At 56.2% G+C, this 20943-nt stretch overlaps 1 protein-coding gene across 3 annotated transcripts; it reads left to right on the top strand.

Annotated features, from left to right (window-relative positions):
- Positions 1 to 945: 945 nt before the first annotated feature.
- NTRK1 (neurotrophic receptor tyrosine kinase 1) lies at positions 946 to 19298 on the top strand. Of its 3 annotated transcripts, XM_002685966.7 has the most exons (17): positions 947 to 1181; positions 4385 to 4459; positions 4718 to 4789; positions 6340 to 6408; positions 7146 to 7291; positions 7520 to 7662; positions 10157 to 10289; positions 11830 to 12156; positions 12558 to 12575; positions 12744 to 12796; positions 13071 to 13173; positions 13661 to 13807; positions 14124 to 14254; positions 14460 to 14632; positions 16866 to 17106; positions 17463 to 17621; positions 18898 to 19298. In XM_002685966.7, the coding sequence occupies exons 1-17, from the start codon at positions 970 to 972 to the stop codon at positions 19081 to 19083; spliced, it is 2388 nt and encodes a 795-aa protein (XP_002686012.2). In that variant the 5' UTR covers positions 947 to 969; the 3' UTR covers positions 19084 to 19298. The 3 variants fall into 3 exon arrangements, with proteins under 3 accessions (XP_024845697.1, XP_002686012.2, XP_024845698.1); XM_024989929.2 differs by lacking the exon at positions 12558 to 12575 and having other exon boundaries at positions 946 to 1181; XM_024989930.2 differs by lacking the exons at positions 947 to 1181; positions 4385 to 4459; positions 4718 to 4789; positions 7146 to 7291 and having other exon boundaries at positions 6146 to 6408.
- Positions 19299 to 20943: the final 1645 nt, after the last annotated feature.

Below are 20943 nucleotides of genomic sequence, written 5' to 3'. Positions count from 1 at the left end.
TGCATGGCCTCCCTGGACCGACGTGTCCCCAGCTCCGCCCGCGGGCGGCTCCCGAGTCCGAGGAGCTAAGAGAAGATCTATTAATTTCTCCGCGCAGAAATCGATGCTCTTGTCAGAGCGGCGATCGATGCCTGCCCAGCCCAGCTTGGCCCTACCCTGCCCGAGGGCCAGTGCTGGCTGGCCCGGGTCAGTGGCTGACGCTGGGTCGCCAGGCGCAGCCCAGTGGGGGTTGCAGACCGCGCCCCCACCCACCCAACTCCGGCGGAGCTCACCCCTTGCGCGCGGGCTGCCAGCGCCACCCTGTGGTCTCTCCTGGAAATCGGCGTCTCCGTTCCCGAGTTTCCATTCTCCGGCTGTTTGGGGGCGACACCATCCCTTTCTGTCTCTTCTGTTTTTCCTTCTCCAGCTCCTGCGTTTGGTTTCTTGGGAGTCCCTCCCCATTTCTTTCTAGAGTTTAGGGAGTATTTCCCCTAATTTATCCCAAGTGACATGCACACTTCCTCAGGTACGCGCACAATGCGTAGTGAGATCTGAGGCCGGGGCCTGGCTAGGGTGACCTGGGCTACCACCGTTTCCAAGCTCAGTCATCTCACCTCCCCGCTAAATGCAGCGGCTTTAGGCTGGGAAAAATAATGTATCAACTTCCCAGTCTCCCCATTCCCAGCAGACACCTCTGAGGCTTTCTGAGGCTGCCCCTCCGCATCTACTGGAGCTGGGGGTACCTTGGGGGAGTAGGCTGACGCAGGGGGCCTCGGAAAAGGGTTGGGGCAGAGTTCGCGACTTAGAAGAGGAGAGGGCGGGGTTGGAGACAGAAGGGGCGGGGCGAGGCCGGGCGGAGGCCTCTGGCTCCGCCCTTTCCTGGCGACTGGTCTTTAACACCGCCCAGCGCACATGTCGGGGGAGGCCCGGCAGCGGCTGCTGCAAGCGCACAGACGGCTGCCCGGCCGCGGCGAGGCGGGCGCCGTCGCGATGCTGCGAGGCGGACGGGGCGGGCAACCTGGCGGGCACCTCCGGGCTACGGGGCCGGGAAGCCTGCTGGCCTGGTTGATGCTGGCATCTGCGGGCGCTGCATCCTGCCCCGATGTCTGCTGCCCCCACGGCCCTTCGGGGCTACGCTGCACCCGGCCGGGGGCCCTGGATAACCTCCTCCACCTGCCAGGCGCCGAGAACCTGACAGAGCTGTGAGTGTCTGGCGAGCCAGGGGGCGCGGGGACAGGCGGGCATAGCCGTGCCCCGTGGGCGCGGACTCACCGCTTGCGTGCTAGATCAGGAGGGGCGGGTGCGGCGGGAGACCGATAACACGCAAGTCTCGGCTGTGCCTTGGTTTTCCTCTGCTGCCTTGACAGCCTCCGCAGTTACTGCCTGGATGCTGGGCTCAGGGCAGCTTAGGTGCTAGCTTCGAGGAGAGGAAGAGGGGGCTCTCTGTGGACCAGATCCGAGAGAGCCCAGCCTTCTAGAAATCGCTTTCTGGAGCTCAGCCAGGAGCCCACCCTCTGCCCTATACAGGAGGTGGTTATCTGCAGAGAACACTCCCCACCCCCAGTTTGATACCCTTACCATTTTCCTTTCCCAGGGATAAATCCGCCCTTACCCCCTTCCTTGTCATGACCAGGCAAAGTCGGCTCTTCTCTCTTGAATTGGAAATTGAACTGAAATAGGTGGGAGGCGCTGAGGGGCCATAACTTGGTGGTTGAGCTCTCCTCTCCCGATTTCCACCATCTCTCCTCCCCACCACGGTTTAATTTGGAGGTAGGAAATGAGAGCCCCTCCAAGCTCCCCTCTCCACATCCCCATCTCTTTCATCACCCTTTTCTCCCTACTTTGCATAGGGAGACAGTGCCCTTGCTGAGAGATTCTCCTCCCTTCCAGACCTGAAACTGGGAGGAATCGCCAACATTTGAAGTATTCTGACACCCTGCATTAATTGGTTACAAAATACTCAAGTACTTTTTAGCAACTGGTGAAACCTATGGGAGTATTCTTTAATAATTGGCTTAGAGATACTCAAGCATCATATGATGGTGTCTGGAAAATACTTGAGTATTCTATGTGGCTGGTGCGGCCAGCAAGAGTTCTAGAAGAAGAAAGGACCTGCTAGAATATCCTCCTCCTATTAGGCCTGGGGTTAGACAGTGGGCAAGGAACCCTGGCCTCATGCAGTAATAGCCTGAAAGGTATCTGTGGCAGGGGCCATCAATGTCTGGAAGTGACTTGAGCAGCCTACGATAATTGGCACTGAGTTACTCGGGTATCTTGTGGTAATTAACGGGAAGGTACTCAATCTCGCTCCCTAATGGCCCTAGGGAGGCCAGGAGGAGAGATGGCCTTGTCTTGGTCTGGACCTAGGTTTCTGCATGATGGGAGGGAGGCCTGAAGTCTAGCCTGCCACCCCCAGTCCTGTGCATTTGTCACTGGGTCTGCAAAGCAGGGTCTAGGCTCTTGCATGTTCCCCATCAGCACTCTTTTCCTGATTCCCTTTCAAGCCCCTAGTGGGTCCAGCAGGGGGGAAGTGGGAGTGGGGAGTGTGGACAGGTCGGGGCTGGGGGCTGGAAGCCATGCAGGGTGTGAGTGGAGCTGTCCCTCTGGGTGGGGCAGCAGTCTAACCCCTGCCTCCATCTGCAAGGTCCCCTCCTCCTCCTTCACCCGCAGAGCTAACGAGGAGATAATGGACTCGAATAGACAGATTGATTATGAATCCAAACGAATGAGGCAGCTTTGAGCACGCTGCCTGACAGTTTGCACATACTCGGCCACCCTACCTTCTCACTCCCTCCCCGGGTCCCTCACCCCCTCCTGAGGTCCCTACACCACTAGGCTCTCTTGGTAGGAGCTGGGGGCTGAGTGGGTAGGATAGGGACCAACTCTCAGAGTCACTGGAATTTACTCCCTAGACCTCAGGGGACTGATGACCTGACACCTGGGTGTCCTGCAGGGGCCAAGTCTGGGAAGGGCTGGCAGTGTGTATATGTGTGGGGGGTGGTCATTCAGGCTGGCCCTGGTTTCCAAAGGCTAGGAAGAACAGGGTAGAGGGAGAGAGTTCTGAGAACAGGCAGTGAGTCAGGAGCCCCTGTGTGTGGCGGGGGTGGGGGGCGTTGGATGGGGACATGAGGTGTCCCTGCAAGGGCAGCTGACTTCTCAGGAACTCCCTGGCGTGTGAGATCCAGAAGCTGGACAGGGCCCCAGGGCAGCAGAAATCCCCCAGCCCTGCATGCCTGCTTTTACTTCTTTCTTTCTCTGCCCCCTATCTTGCTTTCTCTGGCTCTCTGTGCTTATCTCTCTGTCTCCCTTTTCTTATCTGTCTTTCTCCTTGTCTGTCTCCGTCTCTCTGCCAGTCTCTTCCTGTCAGTTCCTCTTCCTAGGTGTCTCTGTTTCGCTGTCTCTTTGTTTTTCTGCACACTCCCTGCCCCCGAAGCCTTCCCATTGCTCTCTCACTGCGTGAGACAGCCAGTCGATGCCTCTTCCCGTTCCTAACTCTGACTCCCTTCTCTCATGGCCCCCTTCTCCTCGCTGGGGCCCTCCTGGGGCAGGGAGGGGCTCAAGGGGTCCTTGACTGACAGCCTGTATGCCTGTCACTTGCTTTGCTGAAAGATGCCAGGGTGGTGGGGGTGGAGAATGGAAGGGTTTATACTTGAGTGTGGGGAGGGGCCAGTGGCTTTGACGGGGAGAGGGTGGCATGTGTGTGTGTGTGTGTATGTGTGTGTGCGCGTGCTCTCGAACGCATGCCCAGTAGTACGGGTGAGCCCAGACAGTGGTCTCTGAGCGGGTGTGTTTGGGAGCGCGTATTTTCATGGCCCCAGGCCTTCCTTTGTGCTGGGTGGGGCAGTGGCAGTGATGAGCGTAGGCCCCTCATGGAAGCGAGTGTTTGAGCATGACCCCCCATTGTTGAGCATGTGCAGGAGAGGCTCTGTGTTTAAAAGCAGGACGCCAGGCTGCGAATGGACTCATGTGTGTCTGTGCATGCGAGTAATGCCCACACATTCTCACATGCATGTACGTGTGTGCATGCATGAGCTATGTGGCTATGTGTGTCTATATGGGAGAGTGTAAGTGTGCACATGGGGACATCTGTGGGTTCACGCATGCATATGCTGGTGTATGTGAGGAGGTGCGTCTCTGTGTATATCTTTACACATCTCTGTGTGTGTGCTTGAATGTGTAAGAGCATGCATGTGTGATAGTGTGAGGATGCAGGCATGGGACTGTGTGACTGTGTGAGGGTCTCTGTGCGTATGTGGATGGGTGTGTAGGCGTTTACACGTGTAAACAGGTCTCTGTGTGACTGGATGCCTGTGGGTGCCTGTGGTTGGGAGGGAGGGAGGCAGGTGAGTGTGGGGACTCGAGTGCGGGCCTGGGCCCCTGTGATTCCCATCCTCTCTCCACACAGCTACATCGAGAACCAGCAGCATCTGCAGCAGCTGAAGCGCAGCGACCTGAGGGGCCTGGGGGAGCTGAGGAAACTGTGAGGGGCTCCACACAGGGCCTGGGAGACCAGAGGGTCAGGGAGGGTGCTAGGACCAAGGGCGCGAGGGGCCTGGGTGGACTGGGGTGGCTGAGGACTGAGGCGCTGGCTGGCCAGAGAGCTTGGTGGCCTCAGGGGTCCAGGGTTGCCGAGGAAGTGTTTGGGGCTCAGCACTAGAGACTGGGGGGCTGGCAGGGTGGAGAGCAGGGGCCCAGGTAACTGCTCCCCTCAGTGTTGACCCCGCTGTGCCCTCCCCAGCACCATCGTGAAGAGCGGTCTCCGTTCTGTGGCGCCAAATGCCTTCCATTACACTCCGCGGCTCGGTCGACTGTGAGTGACCGGGGCTGGGCAGGGCGGGCTGGGAGACACCTAGGCTTGGGCGGCTAATGGGCTTGGCCCTCCCCAGGGCACTGTTCTGAGGACAGCCCCAGCCTGGTTAGGGAAGTCATCCCACCCATTCTCCTGGGCCTTTTTCTCATCCACTTCAGGGCTGGTGATCCTCTCAGCTCTCGCCCCTGCCAACTAGAAGGTCCTTCTTGCTGTCTCGCTTCCATGCTTCATGCTGCAGGACACTTCTCATGGTGCCTGCCTCGGTTTTCTTCCCGGGGTTCAGACACACGCAGTCCAAAGGGGCAAGGATCAGGAGCAGGACCCTGGGTTCTGACCGGGACTCTGTCTCCCAACTATTTCCTGATCTCTGGGATGTCCTGGGTGCTGGGGGATCAGATCAGTCATTTGGCACACTCCCCTGGGAGTCACAGGCACCCCTTTTGTAGAGAAGGGGGCAAGGTCGAGAGAGACCTCCAAAGGTAAGACCCTTAGAGTCCCTGGTAAACCATTCCCTGGCCTCCTGAGGGTAGGAGTTCAGCTCCTCCTTCGCACCTGGGGCAGCTGGGGAGATGGGAAGTGTGGTGGGAGCCTCTGACTCACGGAGTTGTGCTGGGGACTCTAAACTCTCTGTTGTGTCCTGTGATTTACTAGGTGTGTTAAAATGCTTACTCAGTGACACCTCACAATACTTATTGTCAGTGAATCTTCACCGTTAGCCTGGTAAGAGAGGTAGCGTCATCCCCATTTTGGAGATGAGGATTCAGAGAATCAGCCAGGATAAGTTTCTGGGCTGAGGTCATATAACTGTAAGCGGCAGGACAGAAGGACAGTCAGCTCTGCCTGGCGCTAAAATGGGTCTTGCTGATGATCCCTGTGTAGTGGCTACTTTCCAACTCAGCCCCCACAAACCAAAAGACAGCTAGGCAAGGAGAAGGGTCAGGGCAGGCCCCTCAGAAGCAGAAGGTCGCAGGTGTGGCAGCTCCAGAGTCCTGGAGCCGGCCCCTCGCCGAAAAACTCATTTTCTCTGTCTCTGCAACTGGGGGCTGGGGGCCTGCGGTCCCTTTCCTTAGTCCTTGAGGAGGGGAAGGAAGGAGGCGTGGGGAGGGGACCTGAGGAAGGACTCTGAGTTCCGAGGCATCCGGCAGAGGGCAAGCGAGGTGGGAGCCCATCCTTCCCTCCTCGCTGGCCCCGTCCTGGGCTCAGTGGGAGCACAGATGGAGCCCCTGCCCCCAGCTGGGGCCTCAGCACTTTGCCAGCTGGGGCCAAGAGTGGGGGAGGGGGAGCGGCTGTTCCTTCAGACCCCCTCCTCCCTGGGGTCTGGGAGGGGGTTAAGTGGGGTTAACCCTTGTTGTCCCAGGGAGAAGATGGGACTCAAAGAGCCTACCCAGCCCCCCACCCCAATGCCTCGCCCACGGGCTACTTGTAGTTGCCAGGGCTGGGGTAGGGGAGCCAGATGTCAACTTCCTCCTGGCTCCTCCCCTCACTCACACTGGGTCAGACCGAGGTCAGGTCACTCAAGGGGTCTGTCTGCTCTGTCTCAACTCCTGCAGGAATCTCTCCTTCAACGCTCTGGAGTCTCTCTCCTGGAAAACGGTCCAGGGCCTCTCCTTACAGGAACTGTGAGTGTGGGAGCTTCCAGGGGCAAGGGCAGCAAGTGTGTGAGTGTGTGTGTGTTCTGTGCGGGCCCTCGAGTGCCTGTACATCTCTGTGAAGGTATGTCACTGTGTCTGTATGGAACTGTTGCGGGGGTGGGTAGGGGTTCTCTGTGGGGATAGCGTGTTTGACTGTCCACACGCATGTCTGTGAACCACCGCCCCCCCCACCCCCATCAAAGCAGAGGCTGTGGGTCCCTGCAGCCACTGAGGGGATTATTGCCCTGGGCACATTTCCGGTGGAGGGGAGTGGAGAGCTGTGTGTTCTCAGGGCCGGGGGCTGGCACGGTTCTCTGGGCACAAGGGCATATCTGCCCACATTCCTAGCACACCAAGCTCGTGGGGGTGGTGGACAGCAGTGGGATGTGTTTGGTGGGCACCTAAGGCCTTTGGGTGTTACTCCGGAAAGCAGTGAGTGCCCTTCCCTCCTTGCCACCCTACTCAGAGCCCTCACCTGGCTTGCCACCCTCGGGAGCCTGGGTGGGGCGATTCTGTATAGCCTGTAGCTGGCTGTCTTTGATTTTTGGCATTCTGTTTCTTTCAGTGTCTCATGAAAGGGGTCCATGAGAGGAACTTCTCCCATGTCCCCACTCCTTCACCTCTAGACAGTCCACCCCGCTATCTAACTGCACTCCCTCTTGCTGTAGAACTTCCTTCACATCTGCCCTTCCCCCTGACTCTCTCTCTTCCCCCACACTCACCAGAGTCCTGTCGGGGAACCCCCTGCACTGTTCCTGTGCCCTGCTCTGGCTGCAGCGCTGGGAGGAGGAGGGGCGGGGAGGAGTGCGGGAACAGAAGCTGCAGTGTCCCGGGCAGGGGCCCCTTGCCCTCATGTCCAATGCCAGCTGCGGTAGGTGCTGCAGGTGGTGTGAGGGGCTGGGAAAGAGGGCACCCCTGGGGGGAGGGCATTGGGCAGGGCTCAGGGGACGAGCCCTGAAGGGGGGACTGGGGGAGAGAGCTGGGGGAAACTGAAGGTTGCGGGGAAGGGGCAGGGTCACTGGGGAGGGCGGAGGGAGGATCAGTGTCCCCAGGCAGGATTCGGAGGCCTCTCCCAGCTCTAACACCCCTCGGGCACCAGGTGAGCCCACGCTGAAGATCCAGATGTCCAATGCTTCCGTGGATGTGGGGGCCGACGTGTTGCTGCAGTGCCAGGTGGAGGGGCAGGGCTTGGAGCAGGCTGGCTGGATCCTCACGGAGCTGGAGGGGTCAGCCACAGTGATGGTGAGAAGCCCTCCACCGTCCCCGCCCCCACGCCCCCCTCCTGATGCACCCGAGCACAGGGAACAAAGACAGGGAAAGAGAGATAGCAAATAAGAAGCCCAGAAAGGACGAGAGATGGACCAAGATGGTTTAGACCCTTGGGACTCAGGCTTGTGCTGTTGGGTAGCTATAGCACACCACATGCCCTCAGGGCAGACCTTGGTCCAGCAGGGACCCCAGGCTCCACTGATCAGCTAGAACGTAGGTCCCCACTCTGGGAAGATATGCTGGCTGCAAAGAGAGAGGGTCACAGAGCCCTCCCATATTGGAGCTGACCCGGGGAACCCAACACACCAGCTCTCCAATCCACCTTTCTAGATAAGGACACTGAGGCCCACGGAGAGGGAGCAACATTTGTGGTCCTGTGCCCAGGCCAGTTCTTCAGGGTCTTCCAGTCATTTTGTAGAGAATCCAGAAGCAGCATCCTCTTGGGTGTGTGATGAGCTTATTAGTAAGGGAGGCACAGTTCTGGTTTCAGCTCTCTCACTAATTAATTCTTGGAGTGACTTTTGGAAAAATCCCCCAATCAGCCTGCAGTTTGGTTTTCTTATCTGTCAACTGAGGAGATGGACATGATGGCCTTCAGATGTTCTCCCTGCCTCTGGGCACTTGCTGGCCTCTAGCTCTCTTATCCAGTTTGGGCATCTTCCCAGATCCTGCCCTTTGTCCTTAGGCTGGCAACAGGCAGCCAAGAGTAGCCATAACTGACTCAGGAGGTTTCATGGACAAGGACAGCAGGGGTCGACATTGGGCTGTGCCCACCCAAAAGCTGGCCCCGCGTGGGTGGACACACAGAGCCCAGGCCCTGGAAGGAGTCGGGCCAGTGAAAGCAGGGTGTGGTGTCTAGTTTGGAGGCCCTCGCTTTGGAAAGGGAATCAACCCCAGAATTGTTGGTGGTCCCTTGGGCTTCCCAAATGGCTCAGTGGTAAAGAATCCGCCTGCCAAGCAGGAGATGTGGATTCAATCCCTGGGTCTAGAAGATCCTCTGGAGAATGGAATGACAACCTCCTCCAGTACTCTTGCCTGAGAAATCCCACGCTCAGAGGGGGCCTGGTGGGCTGCAGTCCATAGGGTTGCAAAGAGTCAGACATAGCGGCTAAACGACAACAACCTGGGACAACACTGAAGGAGGAACCGCTGGAGTCCTGAGCAGGAGGTCTAGACACGGTAGGGGGACCACTGGCCACCAAGGGGTCCCACCTTCCCATAGATCAGAGCCTCTAAGGTTGAGTAATGGAACAGCGGGCAAGGCAGAAGCCGTGACCTTCAGGGGAGAGACCTTTGATAAGTTTGGAGAAATTCCAGATTTTTGCTGTTCTCTTTGGGAGCTTCACTTCTGTCTTCTAGTGACTTCCTGTAGAAAAGCCATTCCCTAGCTTAAATAGAGGGGAGGGGAGGCTGGTCCCCATCAGGTCACCATCAGGAGAGTGGCGGAACAGCTCAAAGGGAAGAGTTCATGGGATACCATATTCCAGAGTGACTTAGAGGAGCTGGAACAGCTGAGAGAAGCTTAGGCAGGGCTTCCCCTTCAAGTGGCTGGAACTCAGGGCTTGCACAAGAGGCTGGACAGCTCTTCTGAAATATGTGAACTCACATATTCCAATCGAAGCCCAGAGAAACTTCACCTTCCCTGGCATTTATTCAAGGGATTCCACATTCACGAAATTTCCAGAAAAATCAGATTTGCCCACTACTTCATTTATTTTCATCATTTTATGAAAATAGCTTTCTAAAAATGTCGAAAGATCATTTTGTCTACCTCCTCAGTTTACAAAATAAGAAAATCTTTGTTCAGCAAGATTAAAAAATTGTCTTAGGGCCATATAACCTCCGTGGTGTCTCAGGAAGAGAATCTGAATCTGAGTCAGTCTTTCGATGATGATTCAGAACCAAGTCTTTAGCTTCTCTCTAACTTCACTCTCTTTTTCCATCTGCCGAAGGTATTCATCACAGTTCTACTGTTGCTCCTAACTGCTGCCCCGTTATCAGCACCATCTGTTTGTTTCAGATCTTCCTTGGGCTGAAACTAAATTTCTTAGAATTATGTGTTAAACAAGAATGAGTAGGTGGTGAGGTCCTAGCTGGTTTTCCAATTGGTTGTGTACATTTCTATACTTGGGATTTGTGACTTGTATTCAGCTGTTCAGATGGGTGGTTTTATGGTTTGGGAGACTTTGCGCCTATTTTGAGGTTATTGGTTGTGTTCTGGATTTTTCAGATCATTAAATCAGTGATTCAGGAGAAGGTGTAAACAGGCTCTGAAGGAGAGCCATTCTCTACCATATTCTCTCCCACACCTCTTCCCTTCCCGTCCCTCCCTCTCTTTTCCACCTGGAGCCAGAGGGGTTCCCCAAAGACATCAGCTCTGCCCCCTCCTCCACCCTCCTGCCCAGCTGCCTCCAGCCCCAAGCCAGCTGAAGCTCTTCTTCATTTTCCCCTCTTTTCTCCGACCCAGGAATCTGGGAGTCTGCCGTCCTTGGGGCTGACCCTGGCCAATGTCACCAGTGACCTCAATAGGAAGAACGTGACGTGCTGGGCGGAGAATGATGTGGGCCGGGCTGAAGTCTCCGCCCAAGTCAATGTCTCCTGTGAGTGCCAGTGACTGCCTCTGTGCCCACCCCATCCCTGCTTCCCGGAAAAAAGGATGTGAGGGTTGGGGGCTGCAGGAAAGGGGTGGGATGTACGTGTGTCCACAGCTGCTCCCTCCCAGCTCTTTCCAGATTCCCATGAACTGATCCTTTGAGGGAAGTCCTGGGGGCTCGTCAAGGCCAGAGGGATGGAGAGGGATTTCTTTTTGGCCCCCTGCCCAAGTCTTGCTACTGAAGCCCTCAACACCAGCTACATCCATTCTCTCTGCTCCCTTGTATTTCTTCATGTTCATTCCTCTGTAGGACTTTTTGCCCTACTTCCTAGTTTTAAAAGAAGAAATTCTCCATGCAAGTTTCTCTTTAGGCTCCCTGCCTAATTTCTCTAGGTCTGCCAACAAATTATTTAAAATCTTCTACATGGTATAATTTTTTCTTCTTTTCTTGGGAAACATACTTTACATAGATATGTACATAAAACATATACACTTTAAACAATAATTCGGCTTACAGACACTTCAGAAGACACCCCCTTCTCACTATTCAGAACCCCATCCTTCTCCTCCACCCCATTCTGACTTTTGTGACAATCATCTCCTTGCTTTTAAAAATAATTTTACACACATATGCTTCCCTCTCAGCATGGTTGAGTTTTGTCTGATCCTGTACATTATATAAATGGAATCATACCTCATATATTACTTTGTGTCTAATTTCTTCTGCTCTACATTATATTTGTAAGATTTGTTTATGTTAACTGGAGTAACAATTAGTTCATTCATTTCACTGCTGAATAGTATGCTGCTGCATGAATGCTGGCTGGAATTCCAGTGTCAATTGGGTATATGCATGCTCCTCTGTCCATGGGATTTTCCAGGCAAGAATACTGGAGTGGGTTGCCATTTCCTTCTCCTGGGGATCTTCCTAACCCAGGGATCGAACCTGCGTCTCTTACATCTCCTGCATTGGCAGGTGGATTCTTTAGCAGTAGTGTGCTTCACCCAGTTCTTGTCCACTGAGAACCCCGTGTGTGTGTGTATACACACACACACACACACACACACACATATGTATATATATATACTTTTTTCTATTATTGAAGGTCTTTTACTTCTTTCAGGTTGGGTCTATTTCAAACCCATATCTTTTTCCAAAGAGTTTAAAAATTATATATATATATATTTGCTTGTTTGATCTTTTAGGACCCTTCCAGATCCCCTTAAGCTTGACTACACTAAATTTTTCTGGATTCCCTCATCCGAAAGACTCCATGTCTAATTTCTATGAGCTGGAACCCTACTTCTCTAGGACTGTTACTTATTTACTTTAAACCCACCGCTTAAATTCTTTAAGCTTCTGAATATATACACCTGCTGCCTGACTTTATTTAAGACTTACTATCAGCTTTCTTCAAAACATCTCTGCTTGTGAATTTCTTGGAGCCCACTGACCCGTTTCTCTTAGGCTTGAGCCTTTTGACTGTACACCCTCAGCCTCTCCGGGACGCCTCCTGACTCTCCCTGTCACCCTCTCCGGCCCGCAGTCCCGGCCAGCGTGCATCTGCAAGCCGCCGTGGAGCAGCACCACTGGTGCATCCCCTTCTCGGTGGACGGGCAGCCAGCGCCCTCTCTGCGCTGGCTCTTCAATGGCTCTGTGCTCAACGAGACCTCCTTCATCTTCACCGAGTTCCTGGACCTGGCAGCCAATGAGACGATGCGCCACGGCTGCCTGCGCCTCAACCAGCCCACCCATGTCAACAACGGCAACTACACGCTGCTGGCAACCAACCCTTTGGGCCAGGCCGCCGCTTGGGTCATGGCCGCTTTCATGGACAACCCTTTCGAATTCAACCCTGAGGACCCCATTCCTGGTGCGAGGGCCACCCTGAACCCTGCTCCCACCCCCTGGGCCCCAACTGGGTGCAGATCCAGGTGTCCGGGGAGGCCTGGCCCACTTCCCACTGTGATCCTGACCCTGGAAGTTGGAGGGCCTGGTCCCGGACAGAAAGTAGCCTGGAGTTCTGGTGTCCAGCTCTGTGCTGGCTTCCTTGCCCCAGCCTTCCCCAGCCCCAGGAGTCCTGCACCCCTGAGTTATTCCATTCACTAGGGCTGGCTGAAGAGAGAGCCACAAACCAGGGCATCCCTGGCCCAGCTGGAGCAGCTCCGCCTCCCCCTCCCACTCCCACCCACGAAGGGATGAGTCCAGAGGGGGAAGGGGACTCACTGCTCCTTTCCTCCATGTGATTGCTCTCTCTCCTCCCTCCTGCTGCAGTCTCCTTCTCGCCAGTGGGTGAGTAGCCCAAGCTGGAGGGCAGGTTCTGTCTGGTCCCTGGAGCTGGGAGCTGCCGCTGGGGCAGGGGGCACAGTTAACCCTTGAGGGTTCAGCCGGGGCCAGGGTGGGGAGTCTGTGGAGGAGATACAACCTGTGACAAAGCCTTTCTACCCTGTGTCCCCACAGACACCAACAGCACTTCCGGAGACCCAGTGGAGAAGGATGAGACTCCTTTTGGGGTAAGCATGGGAAGTGGAAGCTTGTTCAGGACTTAGGACAGGGAGCTGGGCTGGAGGCTCCTCTGTATGTCATTTCCAGTCAGAGCACAGAGAGCAGCAGAGTCTGGCCTGAGCTCCATCAACACCTTCACAGCCGTGACTCGGGGGCCAGGGGAGGAGAAGGCAGGTGTGGGGGCCTGGCTCTGGGCATCTATGCAGGATGGAGAAGTAGTTGACTAGTGGGGAGCTCTGAGGGTTCAGGATGACTACTAGATCCAACCACCCCATACCCCAGGTCTCAATGGCTGTGGGCCTGGCCGTTTTTGCCTGCCTCTTCCTTTCTACAACATTTCTTGTGCTCAACAAATGTGGACGCAGGAACAAGTTTGGGATCAACCGTGAGTAGAGGGGCTGTGGAGGGGCCGTCAGTCTGTCTTCCTGGCTTTATTTCCTCCTGGTTGTTCCCGACTCTGTCCTCTGTGTGGGGGCCTGGGTACACATGGGGTTCGAGAGAGTGGGTGTTTGGGGTATATGTGGACTCGTGAGTGTGAGTGTGTCGGTGCTGAAGCCAGGGGAGTTTCAGAAGTAGCAGCTGCTAATTGGTGGCTGGATTGTAGTCAAACACTAAGTGGATCTGGGAGGTCTGAGCTCTGCGGGGGGGCAGTGGGGGAGTTCTCTGGTGGCCCACGGGGCCTGGGATTGGACAGGAGCCAGACGGAGAATGGCTGGAGTGCCTCCCCTTCCCCCTGCGACTGTCTTGCCTCCCAGCTCCTCAGTTCTTCCCGTGCAAGTTAGGAGGTGGGGTCACCCGGCACCCTGCAGCCTGGCAGGAGCCAGGGTGTGTGCTTGGGCTGTGACCCCTCCACGTGACTGTGTCCTTCCCAGGCCCTGCTGTGCTGGCTCCGGAGGATGGATTGGCCATGTCCTTGCATTTCATGACTCTGGGTGGCAGCTCCTTGTCTCCCACTGAGGGCAAAGGCTCTGGGCTCCAAGGCCACATCATTGAGAACCCACAGTACTTCAGTGATGCCTGTGAGGGGCTGGGTCAAGGGTGGGGGCAAGCCTGTGTGTGTGTGTTTGTACATGTGTGTGCATGTGAAGAGGTTCCTGGGTGTCATTGCCTTTGCCCACCCCAGGCCTGAACAAACCTTTCCTCCCAGCCCCCCACCACCCAGGTCCCCATCACGTCATGGGACCTGGTGAGGGCTCAATTTCAGTGTGACCCTCTGTCTTGACGGGCGCCCCCTGTGCCAAGCACAACCCTGCGGGACAGTCCTGTCCTTGCCCCTGTCCCGTCCCTCTTCCAAGACTGGGGATCTTGGCTGATCCTGCAAGCCCCCACTCCCAGGTGTTCATCACATCAAACGCCGAGATATCGTGCTCAAGTGGGAGCTGGGTGAGGGTGCCTTTGGGAAGGTCTTCCTTGCCGAGTGCCACAACCTGCTGCCTGAGAAGGACAAGATGCTAGTGGCTGTCAAGGTAAGACCCTGGCCACGAAGTATTGCTGGTCCAGGGCCCACCTCCCAGAGCACTGTCATGCCAAGACAGAGTGCTCAAGACAGGGGAGAGGGGAGAGGCTGGGACCTGGCCTAGTTCACGACTTGGGGGTGGATGCTGGGCCAGCTGGGATGTGAGATGGTCAAGACTGGGCCTGCATCCGGGGATGTCCGACCCTACCATCCAGGCGCTGAAGGAGGTGTCTGAGAGCGCCCGGCAGGACTTCCAGCGAGAGGCCGAGCTGCTCACCATGCTCCAGCACCAGCACATCGTGCGCTTCTTCGGCGTCTGCACTGAGGGCCGCCCACTGCTCATGGTCTTTGAATACATGCGGCACGGTGACCTCAACCGCTTCCTCCGGTACGAGGGCCCGCCCGGCCCTGGCTCTGGCCCCCGGCCCATGGCCTGTCCTCCCTTCCCTACAAGCGCACCCTGGCTTGTCTGCTGAACTTGGGGAGAACACCAGGAAGGAGCAGGAAGGCACAGCTCCGGTCCCCAAGGAGCTCTGAGGCAGATGTGTGGATGTGGGGAGAGTCCGTGTGGAGGGCAGAGTGACAGTGTCAGGGAGACTGCAGTAGTGGAAGCCACGAGCTGAGGCTGCAGGATGGCTGGGCTTTGTGGAGAATGTGCGTGCATTTGTGTGTGGCACACAGAAGCTGTGTCCATAGGAGGGGGCAGTGTGGATCACGATGATAACAGCAATGACAAACATATATCAGGCGCTTGCCATGTTCCAGGCGCTATGTTACATATTTTACAATTCATTTATGACTGTATGTCCTTATACCTATATATCTGTAATAATCTAAATGGATATTTATTTTTCATAGTTACCTAGCATATATGGCAATTTATACTTGAGGAAAATTCCCCCAAATTTCCTTTCTTTGGCTTGAGACAGAACAACTCTGATAGGTTTAATAACTTAAAACTTCTAGAAATGTACCCATTTCTCAGATGAGGCTTAGAGAGGTTCAGTGACTTGCCCAAAGGCACACAGGTAACAAATGATCCAGATGTGTGATGGTCACGTGTTCCATTTGCTGAACTCTTCTCTGATGAGGTGGACCCCCCCCAGCCCGCAGCCCCCGAGGTCAGAGCAGGATGGAGCAGAGAGGGCCAGGGTTTGGGATCAACTGCGACTTGTTAACTGAGCCTTCCTTGTCAAGTAGTTCCCCTCTCTGGCCTCAGTTTCCCCACCAGTAAGAGGGACAACGGAGGACTGTGGTTCTGGATGAGTGTCTTTGTACAGTTGATGGTTGTGATTTGGTCTCTAAACATCCCCACTGAGAGTGCTGGGTCATTCACGTAGCCAGGCTGCAGAATTCAGCTGGAAAAGACCCTAGAGTCTGAGCTTATCTTAAGGATGGGGAGGAGCCCGGGGAGGATGTGGAGCAGGAGGGAGGTGAGGTCAGATCCGAGGTTGTGTGTGGAGGTGGATTGGCTCAGAGGAATCCAGGTCAAGAGGAGGCCAGAGAGAAGCCCTTCCCCTTGCTCACCAGACATGGTGTGGGCTCCCTGCTAGGGGCCGGATATCAGCGAGGACCCATCTGGGGCCCAGGATGTGGGGAGAGCAGCTTTATATGGTAGATAGAGCATAAGGAAACCAAAGGGGGAACTCATGAACGCTCCTAGACGAGTCTGGAAGACTTCCCCTAGGAGGGGCCGTCTGCTCCTCCTTGCCCCTGGGTTTCTATCTCTGCCTGGTGCACTGGGCCTCCTTTCCCAGCCACATAACCCACTCCTGTCTCCCATCCCTTCGAGTGGTTTATCAGCCTCCCTTCCTAAGGGCTTGAGTCTCAGTTTAGATGTCTCTTCCTCTAGGAAGCCTTCCCTAACTTCTTCCATCCCTACCCTGAGTGCCCCCAGGCGCCCCTCACGCTGCACTGCTGTAACCCGCCTATTTGCATCCTCCCCTCCACTGTAGCTCTGGTGCCTGGCACCACTGGAGATGTTTACCAAATGTCTGGAATAAACAAAGAAATAAATGGATGAGGAGAAAGTTGGCCAGTAGGAAAAGGGCAATACTGACAAAACCACCAGCTCAGACAGCCTCAGAAGAAGGAGTATTTGAGGAGTGGTCTGGAGGGGTAGGTGTGGGCAGGAGGAGGGCATCCTGGAAGCTGTGGGAAGGAAGGCAGATCCCACAGGAATGGCTGAATACTGAGGGCAAAGGTGAGAGGCAGAAATGGAGGACTCCCGGGTTTCAGGCTGACAGCCTGGGTGAGGGACACACCTCCATGAGGCAGGGGCACACCTGGGGGAGGATGCTGAGCATCTTGGCTGGGTTTTAGTCGGACATGTAGCTGGGCAAGAGGTGTAGGAGACAGCCGGCAGCTAGATGCTGAGGTTGGAGTTTAAGGTGGCTGCCCGAGAGGAAGGCATGCACTTGGGAAATGTGGGCACTAGGGGATGCTCTGGAGGTGGGCACACCAGCCCATCCAAGCCCCTTCAGACACCTGCTTCCCCTGTTCTCTCCTTCCTACCTTCCCTGAGTCCCTCCCCCATTTCCCCCAGCTCCCCTCCCTTCTCTCAGGCTCCCCTAAGGTTCTCTCCTCCTAGCCCATCCCTTCTCCCTCACTCTTTCTCGAAGGTCCCACGGGCCTGATGCCAAGCTGCTGGCTGGTGGGGAGGACGTGGCTCCGGGACCCCTGGGCCTGGGGCAGCTGCTGGCCGTGGCTAGCCAGGTCGCTGCGGGAATGGTGTACCTGGCAGGTCTGCACTTCGTGCATCGGGACCTGGCCACACGCAACTGCCTGGTGGGTCAGGGACTAGTGGTTAAGATCGGCGATTTCGGCATGAGCCGGGATATCTACAGCACCGACTACTATCGCGTAAGGGTCTTTCAGCCCAACCCCTCCCCCAGCCTCCAAACTGTAGACACGCCGCCGTGGCCGCGTCCCCGTAGAGGGCATGCCCTTGCTGGCCACGCCTTCCTCGGGCGGTGTGGGGTCTGAGACTCTCTGATCCTGGTTTTTTAACCCTCCTCCTACTCCCTTGGCCCTCAGTGGAGGAGGGTCTGTCTCCACTGTTCTGGACGGACACGGCACCAACGGTTTCTCTCTCTTAGCCCTGGGAGGGAGAGCCACTTCTATTTATTTTTAATGACGGGGCTGGGGGCGGGTCTGCGCCGGGAGAGGCTGTCCGCGGGGCGGGCGCCCCCTGGAGGTGACGCGGCGTCCGCCGGCAGGTGGGAGGCCGCACCATGCTGCCCATTCGCTGGATGCCGCCCGAGAGCATCCTCTACCGCAAGTTCACCACCGAGAGCGACGTGTGGAGCTTCGGCGTGGTGCTCTGGGAGATCTTCACCTACGGCAAGCAACCCTGGTACCAGCTCTCCAACACCGAGGTCAGTACCGCTCCGCAGCTCGCTCCCTGCCGGCCACCCCTTCCCTGTCCCTTTGGGTCCCTGTTTTGGGGAATTCTGTCCCCTTCTGCCCCTCATCCCACCGCCGCCGGCACTCATCCGGCATCCTGCCGGCCCTGCTCCCTCCACCCCAACCGTATTCTTGTACACCTTCTCCTATTTTAACCGGCTCCTGGGAGAACCTCAAAGCACTTTATAAATGGAGCCCAGACCACCATCCCTCGCTGCATTTTGTAGACCTAGTAGGCATTATCGGAGTGAAGGGGAGAGGCGTGGAAAGAGGAACATAGCCCGGGAGCGCCTGACCCTACAGCAGGAAGGCTGGAGGTTAGACTGCAAGAAGGACAGTCCCCACCTACCCTTGCCCCCCGGATTGGACACAGCCAGAGCAGGCCCCAGGTGTTCCCTCTCGCAGAGCAGCTCCCCTCACCCGCTCCTTGGCTCGCAGCTGTCAGTTTGCATTTCTCCTCCTAATGCAGTCTGCTCCCTGGAGGCTAGTGGGGTGGGGGAGAGGGTTATAGATTTTAATTTTCTCAAGCACTGAGAGAAGGAATGGAATTAGTGCCGTCCATAACCCAAGTCCTCTAATGCAGAGGGAGGGAAGAAGCGGGGGATGAAGAGGCTCCAGGCCCTTCAACCATCTCCCTGCCACATTCTCTCCTTTGGATCCGTCAGCTTCTTAGCAGTCCTTCCTGGAGTCAAAGTTTGAGCGTTCCCACTGCAGTGTCTTTGTCAGAGGAGCTAGGTGCCCACATAGTGGTACCTACAGAAGACAGAAAAAGTGGCGTTGCCCTCTACCTTAAAATGCAAGCGACCCACTTTTCAAGTCCTTTACCTGCAACCCTGCTCTATTTCCTTTTTGCCCTCTGGAGCTGAGAGATGGAGAACCCTTCCCTTCTTCCAATCAGCCCTCAACACTTAGCTGATGGATTTGGCAAATGTCTTGGCCCCTCTCCTTCCTCAACCCACCTGGCAAGTCTGCTGAGGGTCTGATTCCAGCCCTTTGGGATGCAGTTCTACCCTAGTCCAGCCTTCACAGGGTCTATCTAGCTCTAATCCCTGTCACTGCTCAGAGTCAGAGTGGACACGAATCTTAGGCTTCACTGCATCCTTTTAAACTATTAGGTGCCGTGAGGCCCAGACATATTGTGTGACCTGCCTTGGGAGCCTCAGTGAGGCAGAGGCAGTGCTGGGTCTGGCCTCACTCTCCTGCCCCTGGCCCAGTATGCCCTCTCCTCTCTCCCTCTGGTGGCCCCAGGCGATCGAGTGCATCACGCAGGGACGTGAGCTGGAGCGGCCGCGTGCTTGCCCACCGGAGGTCTACGCCATTATGCGGGGCTGCTGGCAGCGGGAGCCCCAACAACGCCACAGCATCAAGGATGTGCATGCCCGGCTGCAAGCCCTGGCCCAGGCGCCTCCTGTCTACTTGGATGTCCTGGGCTAGGAGGCTGGCTCAGGGCCTGGGGCTGGGTAGCCAAATGCGGAGTACTGCAGCCTGCCCTCAGCAACTGCCATGGTTCCCAGCAGCCCCAGGGTGATCTCAAAGCATCTAACTCACCCTCAGCATGTGGGAGGGGACAGGTGGGGTCTGGGAGTGCAGGATGTTCCTGCTTTCTCTAGGCAGGGTTCCGTCATAGCAATTATATTTATTATCCCTTGGTTGTGTCTCTTGCCAATTCTTGGGATGACATCCTTCTGGGAGGGGGTTATTGGGGCTCAGGTAAGGGGATGACTCTGTGGGCTCCTCCCCCTCTCTGGTGAACCCCAGCTACCTACCCCTACTGCATGCAGCTGTCACCTCTGTCTTGGGGCTGTAGTTTGCCTCCTAGTACCATGGCCATCTTGTCTGCATGGTAGTGAAGGAGCCTTGGGTCAAGTTTCCTAGACCTTCAGACCCCAATTGCCTGTCTCTGTGTTTCATTCAGGAAGGCTGCAGTGGGAGGAATTGAAGTTAGATGGGGTGGTGGACAGGATGGAAGCATTGCTGGGGTGAGTCTTCCTTGTATCGGAGTTCCCAAAACAGAGCAAGCACACAATACAACAAATGGTTGAGAAAGAAAGAGAGGTGGGGCGAGCTTGCATACATGGGTGCATGTATGCATGTGTGTGTGTGTGTACATGTGGCTGGGACAGGGAAGGAGTAGGGTAAAGGAGTGGCTGAGGGAAGCAGGACCCCTTCTTCCTTCCACTTTGTCACGCTTCTTGGCTCTGAGTGCTTTGAGGTCCGTTCCTGGAGGCCAGGGACTGAGCAAGGTGGCTATTTTCCTAAGGACCAGGTAGGCTGTCTCCCCATTCCATTCTGCCTGAGGGAGGAGCATGCTCTCCCTGCCCCTCTGTCCCTTGGAACACCACTGGTCTTACTTAGTGGCCTGAGGCTTCTGTCAACTCTGAGGCCGGGTGAGGTCCCCCCACCCCGGGACCTGGGCCCTGTCCCCATCTTCCTCACCCAGGAGCAGGGAGAAGCAATTCCACCCCCCCTACTCCAGCCCCATCACTTCCAATCACCTGCCCATCTCCTGCAATAACCCACGCTCTCCATGGCTCCTCAGGGCCGACAGCATGGCTGTCTCTTTTCCCTGGGTGTCCAGCTCCCCCCACCCGGTGATTCAATCTGGGTCTTATCACCCCGAGGCCTAGCCCGATGGTGTCTGCCTCTTGTCCAGGCTGGTTAGTGCTAATGGAGGTCTGACCCAAGGCTGCAGGTTGATTGATGGGGGGGTCTGGTCCCTGAAGGCCAAGTTCAGAAGCCCTCTTCTCATGTCCTGGGCTGGGTGGGGCTGGCGAGGCACCACTCCTGGGGAGGGAGGGCTTAAGCAGAAGTGATTGGGAGGAAAGGAGGTTGGAATATGCTGGGAGAGACAGGGTCGGAGGATCAGATCCAACGGATGAGCCCAGAGACAGTGCGAAGAGAGAGACCGTGCAGAAAAAGAAAGGGAGAAGACCTGTAGATGTGGAGACAGGCCAAGAGACTGCAGGGAAGGTGCATACAGAGAAGGAGAAAGAGACATACAGCTGGGTGGACACAAGTGGAGAGACAGAGGTGCAGATCAGTGGCATAAGCAGACACAAGTGGGACAAGCGGCGGAATCAGGTAGTCCTGGAGAATAGCATGGCCTCCTGTGGGGGGGAAGCCTTCTGGCTCATCCACACTCCCATCTCCCCCACCTCCTCTGCCCCTTGAGCCTCTCTTCCAGGCCGGGGAGGGAGGTAGGACACACTTCCAGCCTTGGAGACTCTGCCGGTAGAGGCGTAGGGGGCCTGGGGTTGGCTGGCACTGAGCATCACTGAAGCAGAGGGGATGGAG

This window comes from Bos taurus, chromosome 3 (assembly GCF_002263795.3).
Source record: "Bos taurus isolate L1 Dominette 01449 registration number 42190680 breed Hereford chromosome 3, ARS-UCD2.0, whole genome shotgun sequence".
NCBI lineage: Eukaryota > Metazoa > Chordata > Mammalia > Artiodactyla > Bovidae > Bos > Bos taurus.
This window is presented reverse-complemented; position numbering and strand designations above follow the sequence as displayed.

What these genes read in the sequence shown, in the direction of transcription:
- NTRK1 (XM_002685966.7), top strand. Translation starts at nt 970, where the DNA reads ATGCTGCGAGGCGGACGGGGCGGGCAACCTGGCGGGCACCTCCGGGCT. An exon ending in CATGTCCAATGCCAGCTGCG is followed by an intron (nt 7,292 to 7,519) that starts GTAGGTGCTGCA and finishes CTCGGGCACCAG; the next exon opens with GTGAGCCCACGCTGAAGATC. An exon ending in AGATGCTAGTGGCTGTCAAG is followed by an intron (nt 14,255 to 14,459) that starts GTAAGACCCTGG and finishes CCTACCATCCAG; the next exon opens with GCGCTGAAGGAGGTGTCTGA.